At 42.4% G+C, this 13,125-nt stretch overlaps 2 protein-coding genes across 7 annotated transcripts in view; one reads left to right on the forward strand and one right to left on the reverse strand.

Moving 5' to 3' along the window:
* Tmem45b (transmembrane protein 45B) overlaps window positions 1-2,243 on the forward strand; it is a 52,000-nt gene extending 49,757 nt beyond the window's left edge. For all 4 annotated transcript variants that reach the window (XM_010640108.3, XM_010640111.3, XM_010640109.3 and 1 more), the window contains exon 7: window positions 871-2,243. In XM_010640108.3, the coding sequence (XP_010638410.1) occupies window positions 871-988 (118 nt within the window). In that variant the 3' untranslated portion in view covers window positions 989-2,243. The remainder of the gene's footprint in view (window positions 1-870) is intronic.
* A 385-nt stretch (window positions 2,244-2,628) lies between these two features.
* Window positions 2,629-13,125, reverse strand: part of Nfrkb (nuclear factor related to kappaB binding protein) — a 37,081-nt gene continuing 26,584 nt past the window's right edge. The window contains exons 23-26 of one of the 3 annotated variants that reach the window (XM_010640106.3): window positions 9,467-10,234; window positions 6,430-6,536; window positions 5,426-5,561; window positions 2,629-5,312 (exon numbers count right to left, since the gene is read on the reverse strand). In XM_010640106.3, coding sequence (XP_010638408.1) covers window positions 5,187-5,312; window positions 5,426-5,561; window positions 6,430-6,536; window positions 9,467-10,234 — 1,137 coding nt within the window. In that variant the 3' untranslated portion in view covers window positions 2,629-5,186. Of the gene's footprint in view, window positions 5,313-5,425; window positions 5,562-6,429; window positions 6,537-8,941; window positions 8,998-9,466; window positions 10,235-13,125 lie in introns of those variants that run through there. The other 2 variants (XM_010640107.3, XR_783462.2) reach the window with 2 other exon arrangements.

Raw genomic sequence — 13,125 nt, forward strand, 5'->3', positions numbered from 1 at the left:
TTGGAGAAAACTCTGAGCTGGTAATCAGTACTGAGCTTGAGACCCTGTTCTGTCATCCTTGACCCATCACTGACTTCGGGACTTGCCTTGCCTTCTTCTCAGAAACATGACTATTAAGACAGCCAGAGGGACCAGGGATTTGGCTCAGTGGTTCTGCCGCCACCTGCCTCACAGGTGCAACGGACAGAGTTTGCTCCCCAGTAACAAAAACAAAAAACAACAAAAAAAAAGCCAGAGCGGAAGTGCTCTCTAAAGTGCTTGTCAACGTGAAGACTGAAACAACTATTAACTTCTTTGCACACACTGTGTCCCAAGTGTCCTAAGTGCCACAGAAAGCACTTAGCCTGTATTATCCCTTTCTATCCTCATCATTTTATGATGTACTGATTCTTTACAGAAGGGGGAACTAAGGTTTCAGAAAGCTAATTGACCCAAGTCACCCAACTAATAAATGGCAGCACCTTGCAGTGCAAGGGTCACTTTTAACATGAGGAATTATGGTCCAACTGCCCTGGAGCTGCCTTTTTTCCTCTGAAGTCCTTGTTTTTCCAGTCAAAGCAGACATACCTCACCTAGAAAGTGTCCCACATAGATCAAATAGAATGGACTAAGGCCTTGGTTTCCTTTAGTTCTACTCTCTGGTCAGTGAAAAAACAAAATGGATGACAGACCTAAATTTAGTCTCAATTATGAAATTTCCATCACCATGAGTCCCTTTATTACTTAAAAATACTGAGAAGTCAGGTGTGTAGACCTATAATAACTGTGTTTAATACAGACATGAAGAAAGGCTTTAAGGACCAATAGTCCTTCAGTGAGAGAATAAGGAGACTTTTCTGGCGAATCTAATTCACTCATGATTTATTACAGCCTTCTGACTCGGATGAACCGACATGGAGGAGGAGAGATAATTGGGATTCAGAAGTTGAAGTCCAGTCACACTTATCAGACTGCCCTTTTGAGTGGCTCAGATGAGGAAAGAGATTAAACCATGCGGAGATGGAGACCTCCCATCCTGCTGAGCCCAACAGCTGGAGTGAATGCAGCTCCTACCCTGTTCTGAGGCTTGCGCCTACAGCACTGTATATACAGCACTTCACTTAGCTGGAGGCTCTAATACATGAAATTAGGCCTCTGCTTTGTGTGTCTTATTGCTTGGATTTTTAATGATAATTTAAAGTCTGTGTAGTGTAATAATATCCTTCATAAAGAATGCTGAAGTAATAATACCTGTAAGCAGTAAACCCATGTGTCTCCACGTACAGAAACCAGACTGAAATCCTAAAACAGGAAGTGGCTTTCTGGATGAAACAAAGTATGAATCCAGCTACTTTTGATAATTTGCCTCTTTTTCTCCAAGGAAGCAGGTACTTTATCAAAAAGATATCAGGAGATATGTGAATGACAGTGCATTTAATTTAGAACCACAATTTTAACTTAGGTATTTTTTTTAAATCAAAAGCAATTCACAAACTTATCTTAAATGTTGTTAAATATTTTCTAACTAATCATATCAGAACATTGCAGCTCCACAGTTGATAAGTTATAAAACTAGGCCAAAGGTAATTTTTTAATCAGAAAGTTAGTTAGCAGCTGAACTGAGAGTTGGAATTAGCTGTTCTGACTCTTCCAAGTTGACCCTAAAGGAGAGGCAGGAAATAAAAGGACAGAGAAGAATGTGTACAATGAGGTAGAGAGAATGTAAGGTTATGGAAGGGCTTGAATTTTAACATAGCTAAGCAAAGCTATGAATTCTGAATTAGTAAATTAAGTTTTGATACCATAGTCTTGATTCTGGATGTGTTTTTTTCTAAAACTTCCTTCAATAGATATTAAACATTCACTTTTCACCAGCACTGAAATGGTTATAAGAATTAATCCAGTATGGGTTCAGTAAGGAGCTGAGAAACTCACATTAGGGAGAAACTTACAGGTGAATACTCAGTGATGGGCACTGTGAACGTTAAGCACAAACCATGAGACATGAAGGAGAAGAAAGGAGGAGTTTGCCCTATAGAAAGAAAATGCCCATTCCAGGCATAGAGAACAGTAATACAAAAACAACAGAACACTGAAAGGACATGGAGAATTGAATGGGGATATAGTTCTGAATATAAATGGAAAAAGTGGGCTAGGACCAAATTGAAAGGTCTTAAGAGACCAAAGAATACCTCGGTACAGCATTTTTCAATTCTGAGATGCATTCTATCTCATTTGGTCTCATCACTGACTACACCTTAAGCCCACACCATAATTCAGAGGCTGGTCAGTCTAAAGACACACAGCTACCACATGGCAAAGCAAGTCTCTAGTATGACTTGACTGTCTAGTCCTTCTTACTACCCCACCCTACTTCAAACAAATCCAGTAGAGAGAATTTATATAAAGATCTACGTGCCCTCTAGAAGAAAAACTGAACTTAAGGAAGGACTATCCAGCCTTTCAGAGTTGAAGTCACAGTTTAGGAATGAGCTGCTAATAGCATTAATTTGGTTATTATAAAACTCTTGGGTCCTCTTTCCAGATCTAACATAGTTTGCTAGCTGAGCAGGAACTCAAACATCTGTTCAAATAGTACTGCGGGACTTACAGTTAACAAGTCATAAAAACATATATGCACCTTCCTTAGGATTGGAGAAGATGAACAGTTCTCTGCTTTACTTTCATAGAAAAGATACACGTGACATTTTTCAAGGGAAAAATATTTTAAGGAAATGTATTCTCCAGAGTAAGTCCAAAGTATAAAATATTTAATTTCTTTCAGTGCCCTTCACACAGCTTGGTTTGGGATACCATCATGGAAGTGATGAACCCTGGCATAAACATGCTCAAATGTGCTATTAAAGTATTCATCAAATCTTGTCTTGGGCATGTGGTCTGAGTAATTTTAACATCTGCCAGCCACAGCCTAGACACTCAGTGACTGCCACCAGCAACTCTACAGGAATTGCTCCCTGCAAAACACCCAGCACAACAGCCCGTTGCCTGAAGCGCTAAGGTCTGCACACAACAAGCATGTGGGTGCCAACATCGGTACCATCACCGGGAGCAATTCCAGGTGGGGCTCCCACCCACACCATTCCCCAACTTCTCGGGGAGCAGCCCCACCCCGATATCCTGAAATGGCCTGTGGGCTGTATATGATATTTGCTTTCAAGGTCACACATGTTGGCAACATACAGCAGACAGGCAGAGTACATAAAAGGGTGGATAGAGCTGAAGCTGAGTACCACAGCTACTTTTCTGTGGGATCATTTGTTAAATAGAGAAGGGATTTGTTTTTAACTAGCAGTAATATCTGAGGCAGGATATCTCAAATTTCTTTTCTCTTGTTTAGAAATAGTAACATGGCTTCTGTGAAATATGACTCTGTAAGTAACAATGATGTACACATCTGAGTACTGTAAAACACAGATGGACTCTCCTTTCCTCAGGTAAAAGGCCCTCTCCTCACCAAAGTCCCCATCTCGCACCTTGCCCTCACTTATTCCTGAGCCAGTCCTCCACACCCATCGAGAGCTCACTCTTACCCTGTATCACCCTAGCTCTTTGGAATCAGTTTTCCACCTCCCAACTCTGATTGTCCCAAGGCTCACTGAAGCACATCCCAGCCACCTCCCCATACAAGCCAGCAGAAAAGGAACTTGGGATCAGACGATTAGGTTTTCACCTTGCTCTCTTTTTCAACTCAAGACTCCCACCTTCACACAGTTAACAGGAGGCTGATGACATATATTTGACAGAATTTAAGAACCAAACGAAATAGTAAAATCACAGGGTAACCAATAAGCCACTCTTCGCAACTTGCCCAATCACCCAACCTTGGTTCAGCTACCATCTAAATCAGGCCATTTCTACTTACCTCCCCACCCACACCCCACAAAAAATAATCACATTCTGTGGATTAAAGACAAAATTTTAATAATTTGGACACTTTCGAGATAGGGAAATGCTGTCACTGCAGAAAAGTTGGCCCATTCATTACCTCTGCCCCACAACGAGAGCTGTACACTGTCATCCACCAGTGCCTTCTGTACTTAGGACTTTCTAAGACTTATCCTGAGCTCTCCTATAGCTGACAGAGCTATGAAGTGGGAAACAGCTAGGAATAAATGACTTCAAACACAGACTGACCTCTTCTGAAGTAGGAATGCCAGGCAACACCTGACCTTGCACACCTAAGCCCTCATCCTGCTAACTACCCTTTAGAGCAGGGGTCAACAAGGTTTATTCTCAAAAGTATATAGAAGAAACAGTTTGGGAATAAGGGCCATCCAGTCTCTATGGCATCCAGCAATTTTGCCTTCTAATTTGAAGGCAGCCATAGATACTACATAAATGGATGGGGACAGACTGTTCCAATAAAATTTTGATTACAAAAACCAGTGGCCTACACCAAGGACCTAGTTTGTGATTCCTGTCTGAACTAACAAGTCTGTGCTGTCACTATCACTGCTCTATGCTCTGTCCACAGCTCTGGACTTCATGGGAATGGGTTTGCCATGGACAATGTTGGCAGGTGAAAGCAGGGACCACAATTAGTCCCAGTGCCATCTTAAGAGGCAGTGCCAAACTAATCCTGTTTCAGGGAATGCGTATCACCTCACTTCCTACATGTTTTCCCCATCTTACAACCCTGTAATTATCAAGTCAGCCCCCAACTTAACAAAATTCTTGCTATTTTAACAAGTAATCCGTTTGGGGGAAGGGGCTACAGCCCAGATTTTAATTTGACAAAGATATACAATGGGTTCTTTAAAAAAATAAGTTACACAAAATTTTCCGGACACAAATCTCATATCAAGACCTTGAGTCATAAAGACTAGAAGTTAAAAAATACAACTGTCACATAGAACAAGGCTCATTCACTGCCTGCCCACTGTGTAACCGGTAAGCCTTCCCTACTCTTAGGAGAGAACTTTGGCTTGTATGCTGTTAACTGTGACCTCCCATACTACCAGAACCTTCCCCTGGACTGGTACAAGGCAGAGTCAGGAAGCCCGGAGAGAACTTTTCTTGGGACTCTACTTGGAGCGTGGCAGCAGAATCTAGGCCACTCCTGCCTTCATCCTCCCCCTGGCCTGCCTCAGACAGACAAGCTCGGAAGAAGATGCAATCCCCTGCTCTCTTCCTTTCAGCCAGAATGAATCAGGTGTGGTCCCTTACAGAAACCACCTCTCTCACAGTCACTGCTGTTCAGGTGCCTGTTTAGGAGACGGAGCTGTGGTCACAACAACAGTGGAGACAGCTTTGGAGGAACCAGAAGCTGTGCCCTGCTGCAGATGGGATGCAGGGACAGTCTGGATGCGCACCTGTTTAAAAAGAGAGAAGGTCTGGTCAGTAGATTGCAAGTGGGCTCAACAGTTAAAAACAGCAAAGTAACAGAGAAGCCTGATAATGGCAAAGAGTCTGCCTTGGACCTTACCTGTGTGGCCTGACCTTGTTGTTGAAGCTGCTGCAACTGCTGGGCAGTGAGGAAGCTAACAGGTTTATTGCCAGCAATGAGCTTTGTACCTGCTGGCATGGTAGTAAGAATGATATTGCGGCCCAACCCACTGAGGCTGTGGAGGGAAAAAGCAGGTGTAAGGTATAACCACATCGCAGGATATTCTTCCAGTCCATATCTAGATTGCGTACTGAAGGACAACAGGGAGGTCTAGGGCCCGTGAAAAATTCCAGCATTCTGCAATCAAATGGAACCAGTACTAAGAACACCTTTCTTCCAGCCTCTATCCCTCCTACAGCAGGAGAAAAGAACAAGCCCAGAAAGCCCCAGAGCAATAAATAAAATGGCCCTACACTCTACACCCTTGCCAAGCAGCAGTAAAGCAGGACCCTCAGTGTGCTCTTGGCAAGGGACCCCACCCCCACCCCCAGCTCACCACAGCAGAGTACACTGTAGCTCTAGCTACTCAGAGGACTGCTTGAGCCTAGGAGTTGGGCTAGCCTAGGCAACACAGTAAGACATCGTTCTTCAAAAACGAGACTCCCCCTCTCCCCAACAGCCTCTTCACACAAGCTTGAGACTTCCGGACAAATTTCACCATGCTCTCTATCCCTGTTTAAGTCATGGACACAAGAACTTGTCATCTATCCAAGGGGAGGTTCCTCAGTCCTGAGGCCTAACACCTCTGTTTAAGTCATGGACACAAGAACTTGTCATCTATCCAAGGGGAGGTTCCTCAGTCCTGAGGCCTACCTTAACACTTCCAACCCAGCACTTCCCATGCCCTACCTTTTTTGCTTTTCTACCACTTAATTTATTATTTTTTTTTAGTTCCTCTCCCTAGAAAACAGTACTAGGCATTCAATAAATATTACTGGTGAGCTCAAAAAGGAAATGAGGGAAGGAGCAGAAACACCAGCCAACTTCCCATTCCGTGACAAGGACATTAAAAGCACTTGCCCTTCACTACAAACAGCACTCACTTGGCTCCAAGGTTGCCTTTGATGATGGGGGCTGTGACCACACTCTTGCCCTTCATTGGTTGGCTAATCACAGAGAGCGGGACTGTGATACGTGTAGGCAGCTTCCCCTACAAAGAAAGAGCAATCAGTTTCCATGGATAATAGCAGATGAGGAAAACCACTAAGGGTCACCTAGAGAGGACAAGAAAGGAGGGGCAAACACTACAGGTGCTTTCAGTCCCTGTTCCTACCAGGAATCTGAACCTAGGTAGCTCCAGGGCACATGCCAGTTAGGTGTCAATTGATGGGTCACAGCATCTTCATTCATGCTACCTAAGGGACAGTAACTGTATCCTTCATTAGGATAAAACCTGAACCACAAAGGCAAATGTGTGTTTACTAATGCACACTCCTAGATTCCGAGCCTGAGAAGCAGACTACACACTTTGGTGCTAACAGATGGCACAGCGCTGGGAGCACAGAAACTGCGATGAAACAAACATGAGGAAGAATGGGATGCTCAGGAGTTAACACAGCAAGTGCAGTGCCACCTGTCCTCCCTCACTGGAATGCAGGCTCATTGGTGAACCACAGAGAAGTGCAGCACACAGAGGAGGAACTACCACATTCTCCAGGTGCTTTCTGATTCTCCCAGAGATAAGAGGTTAGTTGGGGACAAGCTAATAAGGTCCAAGAACCACCACAAAGAAAGAGGACAACAATGAGGAGGAGAAACAGAAAAGACTGGTCACTGTACCTACATCCTGTTCTTAGGCTGCTTCATTTCTAATGCTTGATGCTTGGATGGTTTTATTTTTGTTTGAAGGGCTAGGGAACAAACACATGCTAGGCAAGGGCTCTACCACTGAATTTATTCCCAACCCAGTAATCCAATTTATATGTAATAAAATCTTGTGTAGATTAAACCTGGAAAAGACCTGGGCATCTCCCATGAGGAGACTAATTCTGAAGTGGCCAGGCACTCACACTGCTCCAGGGCTCAGGCCACCTCTGCAAAGTTTACTAAATCTGCGGCCTATTACAGATGACAGCAGGCAGAAAATACCTCAAGATGCTGCCTCCACAGGGATTCACTTGTCACTTTATTAATTCTGAAGGATGCTTATGACATCTCAGATAAGCAGTACACTAAATGGAACTTGCTTAACTAGATGACTGGACAGGAGAAAGGCACCTCCTACTACTTCCTGCCCTGCCAAATACTCTCCATTTGTTTCTGCCTACAAAGGAGACACCACTGCAGACCTTTGTTTTAGGATTTAAGAAGGGACAGGGTTAGTAGGTAAGCAGTTTCTTTGCTTCCTTTTTTTTTTGTGTGTGTGTGTGGTACCGGGGATCAAACTCAGGACCTTGCACTTGCAAGGCAGTTGCAGTGTCACTGAGTTATGTCCACGGCCCTCCTTACTCTTCTTCTGTGATACAGAAAGCTAAACAATTTTCTTTTAAACCACACTGTCAGGGTTTTCTGTTTGCTTACTTTAATAACATGTGTCCTCCATCATTCTGGCTCTTAACCAAAATTACTGAGCTTTTCCTATGCCACTTTTTACATTATTTATCCCATTAGAACAGTGCTTCTTACCTTGAGGCCACACACACACACACATTCAGACACACACCCATGTGGATAGGGGTGTGATAAATGGGGTTATTTCAAGCTATCAGGAAAGGAAACAGTTTGTAATTTTGCACTAATTTTAGAAATTATAGCCAGGGATTTAGCTCAGTGGTGCCACTGCCTACCTCATAAGTGCAAGGTCCCAAGTTTGATCCCCATTACAAAAAAAATTTAAAAAACAAAAATTATTAAATCACTCATTCCATTCACAAAACTAAATTTCAAATGAACTACCAATTATGATTTTTTTAACTCAAATTTTATGAAAATAAAGCTATCTCTATAACCCTGGGGTAAAGAAGGTACAGGCTCAAAACCTAAGAACCATTAAAAGAAAGTTGATAGAACTAATCAGATAAAATGACAAATTTCTGTACAGTTAAAGGTTCCAAATTAAAGGTTCAAAGAGGACAACTAGAGGAATGGCAGAGTGCTTGTGTAGCATGCCAAGGCCCATGGTCCCATCCCCAGCACTGTAATAAAAAAGGACAGACTAGAAGAAAACATTTCTATACATATATAATTATACGGGTCACCTTCAACAATAGGAAAAAGTCAAATACCGCTCTTCTCAAAACTTGAGTCAAGGTTTACATGTCACTAGAGAAGCAGGCAGGCTCCACATGACTGGAAGCTCAACCTCACTGGTGATCAGGGAAGCAAAAGTGATAGAGAACTGCTTTCCATCAGTAAGGCAGGAATGCACTTGAACAAGCAGCCTGGCTACTTTGAGGGACACAGCAGACTTGCTGATAGGAATGTAAGCTGATGTGTCCTGGGTACAGTGCAATTAGAGCATGAAAGCATTTGATACATGAACTTCATGACTCATCCTAGCAATCTCTGCTTCAGAAATACTTAAATATGTTCAAACACATGTACAAGAGCACTCACCATGGCCTTGGTAACAGTGGAAATGCATCTTGCAACAGAATCCATTCTATAGATTGCTATACGAAAGAGAACACAATTTCTGTGTACGGCCTAGAACAATCTCCAAGACCTTTTCTTTAAAAATAAATAAAGCAACTTTATATGGGAGAGAGGCTCTCAGCAGTCTTATGGCTTTGTTTTGTTTTCTTTAAACTACAAGTATACAAATGAAAATACTCAGGAAAAGGACTGGAAGGATAAATGCCATATTACCAACAATCAACCCCTGTGAAGGGAGAACTGGAGGGGCAGTGGAAGAAATTTTATATTTCACTCAGTGCTTCCAGCACCATCTTTAATATTTTACAAGAATGTATGCATGTACTACTATGCTTCTGTGAGTTTTGTAAGTTTCAAAAAAAAAGGTCTATTGGTAAGTAAATCTGTTTGGGTCAAATGAGGTAATATGGACAGGGTTTCTATTTCCATTATCTATAGAGAAGTTCCCTGAGCAGAGGGCCACTCTTTACCACTGATGCTACTCACAGCCTGGGACGTGGACACAACTGTGGTGCTGACAGGGACTTGCCGCACAGTCGGGGCTCCTGTCCCGATGCTGATGGGGGTACTTGCAGCCCCAGAAGCCACAGCCACAGTCTTGGACATGGCAGCATTCATACTGGGCAAAGACACTGCTGAAGAATGGACCGTTCCAGACCCACTGGCTACCGAGGCCCCTGGCTTGGCATGGGTTGCAACAGTGATGGTCTGGCCTGCTTTGGGAGGCATCACACCTAGGCCCTGCACGATGCGGATTGTGGCAGCTGGTTTTGCTTCTGAGGAGGCCACTGTGTTTTTTCCCTTCTGATCTGCCACACTCACACCAAGGGCCGGCATCAAGCGAAAGGCTGAACTCGAGGCTTCTGTTGGCTTAAGGTCAGGCGTCACTTTGACCACAGTAGTACCAGCTGGGGTGGATGCAGATGTACTGGCAGAGCTGGGCTTGGCCGGGCTTTCAGCAGCATGCACGGGGTTGGAGGTGACATGTAAGGTAGCAGAAATGCCTTTGCCTGCAGTGCCACTTCCTGTCCCAAAGAGGTCCTGGGTCAGTTTGACAGTGGTAACCTGGGACTTGGCCAACGTGGCCATCATGTCTGGAGTGATCCGTAGAACCGTCTGGCCCTTGGCATCTGTGGTGATGGAAGAGGGTGGCAGCCGCAGCACATCCTTACCCTGGATATGGAAGTTAGTGGCTGTGAGTGGAATGCTATTGCCAGTCTGCGGCTTCACACCAAGCTGTCCAGTGATAGCCACCTGGATGGGGGAGACATACAGTGAAAAAAGGATCCATGGTACTAAGCTGGTTACACAGCAGAATCCAGCAAACCTCCATATAACTCTAATTTTTATTTTGAAAAATGGTAAAAATGCATAGAAGCAGAGGAAAATGTAACAAACCTGTATTTCTTTACCCAGCATCACAGATACTAACTTTGTGGGTCTGTTTTATGTTTCCCTACTTCTGGGAGGAAGGAATAGGAGAGGAACGAGAACCTTGAGGTTTTTTAGTGGAGAAGCGTGCTGGGGATTAAACCTAAGACCTCACCATTGACCTACATCTACACTGGAGTATTTCAAAATACCGTATTTCCCCAAAAATAAGACATAACTGGAAAATAAGCCCTAGAATAATCTTTCAGGATGCTTGTTATGTAGCCCCTACCTCAGGAAGTAAAGAAATGTTTTCTGAATTTTCCTACCTACAATTTTTCATCATTTTCTGTGTGGACCATCATTCTTACCTGTCATCATTTTTGTTGCTACTCCTGTCTCATAAGTCTTCATTTAACACTTGATTTAATGGCAACTTGTGAAACCTAACTGCAAGAGGTTGTGACTTGGATAAAGAATGCATGGGATAAAATCACCTGACAGATGTGTTGCCAATGCACTACAAGCAGTCCACATGGACAGGAAGAGAGCTCTACTGCTAAACAGGAGAAACTAAGGTCAATGGTTCTACAGTATATGAAGTGGCAAAAAATTCAAGCCAGAATTCAGGGGTTTGAGAGTTAAGATGATGTTCCAGAAGAAGACATAACTATATTTGAATAAATGTAGATTTGTGTACATGAATAAGTGTAGATTCTGTACGTGAATATAGACTGCTGTACATGAAAAACTAAGACATCTCCTAAAAATAAGCCTTTTTGTATCTTTTGGAGCAAAAATTAATATAAGGCCCAGTCTTATTTTGTGGGAAATACAATAAACCCAAGATTCATCACTTTACCATTCAAAACTTGCTTATATACCTCTATCCTAGAAAAGTTTTTTTTTGGGGGGGCCATACCAGGGATTGAACTCAGGACCTTATACTTGCAAGGCAGGCGGGACATCACTGAGATAAATCCCCAGCCTTAGAAAAGATAATTACCCAGCACAATCACCATCAGCACATACTCATATTTCCCCAACTATTTCAAACATGTCTACTCGCAGATGGGCCACCTCCAGGTTGGCAGAAGCAGCATGGCTGGATGGCTGAAAGCAAGAGCTCTGGGGCCAGACTTCCTGCTTTCCTTAAATCAACTCCTACAGAAGGCCAATGCCCCCAATAGTAACAGGTCATCCTGCTCAGGACCTTCTTCTCCGAGGTCCCACTGCTGAAACACTGTCACAGAGATGCCAACATGCCAGTTACAATGGCTCTGCTCCACACTTCCCTCCCCTACTCTGCTCCCATCCACATTCCACTCCAACCCAGTTCTTTGCTTTCTTTAGATGCAAAATTCCAGGCTGGGGATTTAGCTCAGTGGTTCTGGCGCCTCCCTTGCAAGCACAAAGACCTGAGTTTGATCCCCGGTGCAAAAAAAAAAAGATTCAAAATTCCTCTAAAACTTATCTATCCTCAATGTCTCTGCTTCCTCACCTTACACTACTCTTTTGAATCCACTTCCAAAAAACCCACAAAATCATGGCTCCAGTTGTGTCTGCCCAATAGCAACCAACGGTGTTAAGTCTCATCTCACCTATACTTTCACTGCACCCAATTAAGGTGCTGCTTCTTGACACTGTTAATCTGTCTCCTCACCCTAGGACAACTTGAGTTCTGTGAAGGCAGGGGATCAGTCTATCAATATATCACTAACTCTCCAATCCTTAGCATAGTGCCTGCCACACAAAAGGAAATAAAGTTACTCAATGAAAGGTTAGTTCATTATTATGCAGCTCCATTTCCTCATCTATATAAAATGAGTAACGAAATTGTCTATCCACAGTATTGAAACAAACACCTGTAAATGCATAGTTGAATGAAGGCATACACAACACTCCTCGGTACTGAATGCTAGCCTGCCTCAAAATTCTTTAATATGCAATGATTATCCTTTCAAATTCATAATCAGAAAAGTTCAAATGCATTTGACCTTTAGTAGTGATAAAATGCAAAGCTAATAAAATATGGCCACAGGCAAGCCTCTGAAATGCTAGATTAATTTAGTCTAGTTCTAAATCAAGTGCTTTAGGCTGGTTATGAACTCCAGCCTGAATGCCAGTCAAACTTGAGGCACAGGTTTCCGTAGCCTATCCTATAGGGAATTCCTGTGTCCTTCTGACTCCCATAATGTGTTGTTTTTTTAAAGTAACTTTAAATTCTGTGTATCACTGCCCTGCTACTCTTGAAAGCTACTGGGTTTTTTTGTGTGTGTGTGAGAACCTTGAAAATCTCCCTTTTTATATTTACACTTAAAGTAGAAATTTATTAATTATAAAACATCCTATAAAATTAATTCAGAAAATATAAATAATTGGGTCATTTAACTATATTTTTGTTAAATAAACTGAAAGATTAAGAACACACTTTATACTTCTCTTCATATAACCTGGAATGATACACTGCTGTTTTCTTTTTAAAGGACAACATTGAAGCCTTTAAAAGGTATGTAAGAACTTGGTCAAGTGAACCTAAAATGTATTTGTCTGTATAAAGAGAAAATTAAATTATAGGCACTGTTATGTACTGATATCAGTCACAACCTAGTTTTGATTCTTAAAACAACTTTGATTAACAAAGCTAAACAAAAATGGATGTTTCAGTTAAATGTTTTAAAAAGGTACAGATTTTTACAAGGACATATGTTACTGTTCTGTAGAAATATCCTATATATATATATATATATATATATATATATGAGAGAGAGAGA

The sequence above is a fragment of the Fukomys damarensis genome, unplaced genomic scaffold, assembly GCF_012274545.1.
Source record: "Fukomys damarensis isolate Sample0158 unplaced genomic scaffold, DMR_v1.0_HiC HiC_scaffold_16, whole genome shotgun sequence".
Classification (NCBI taxonomy): Eukaryota; Metazoa; Chordata; class Mammalia; order Rodentia; family Bathyergidae; genus Fukomys; species Fukomys damarensis.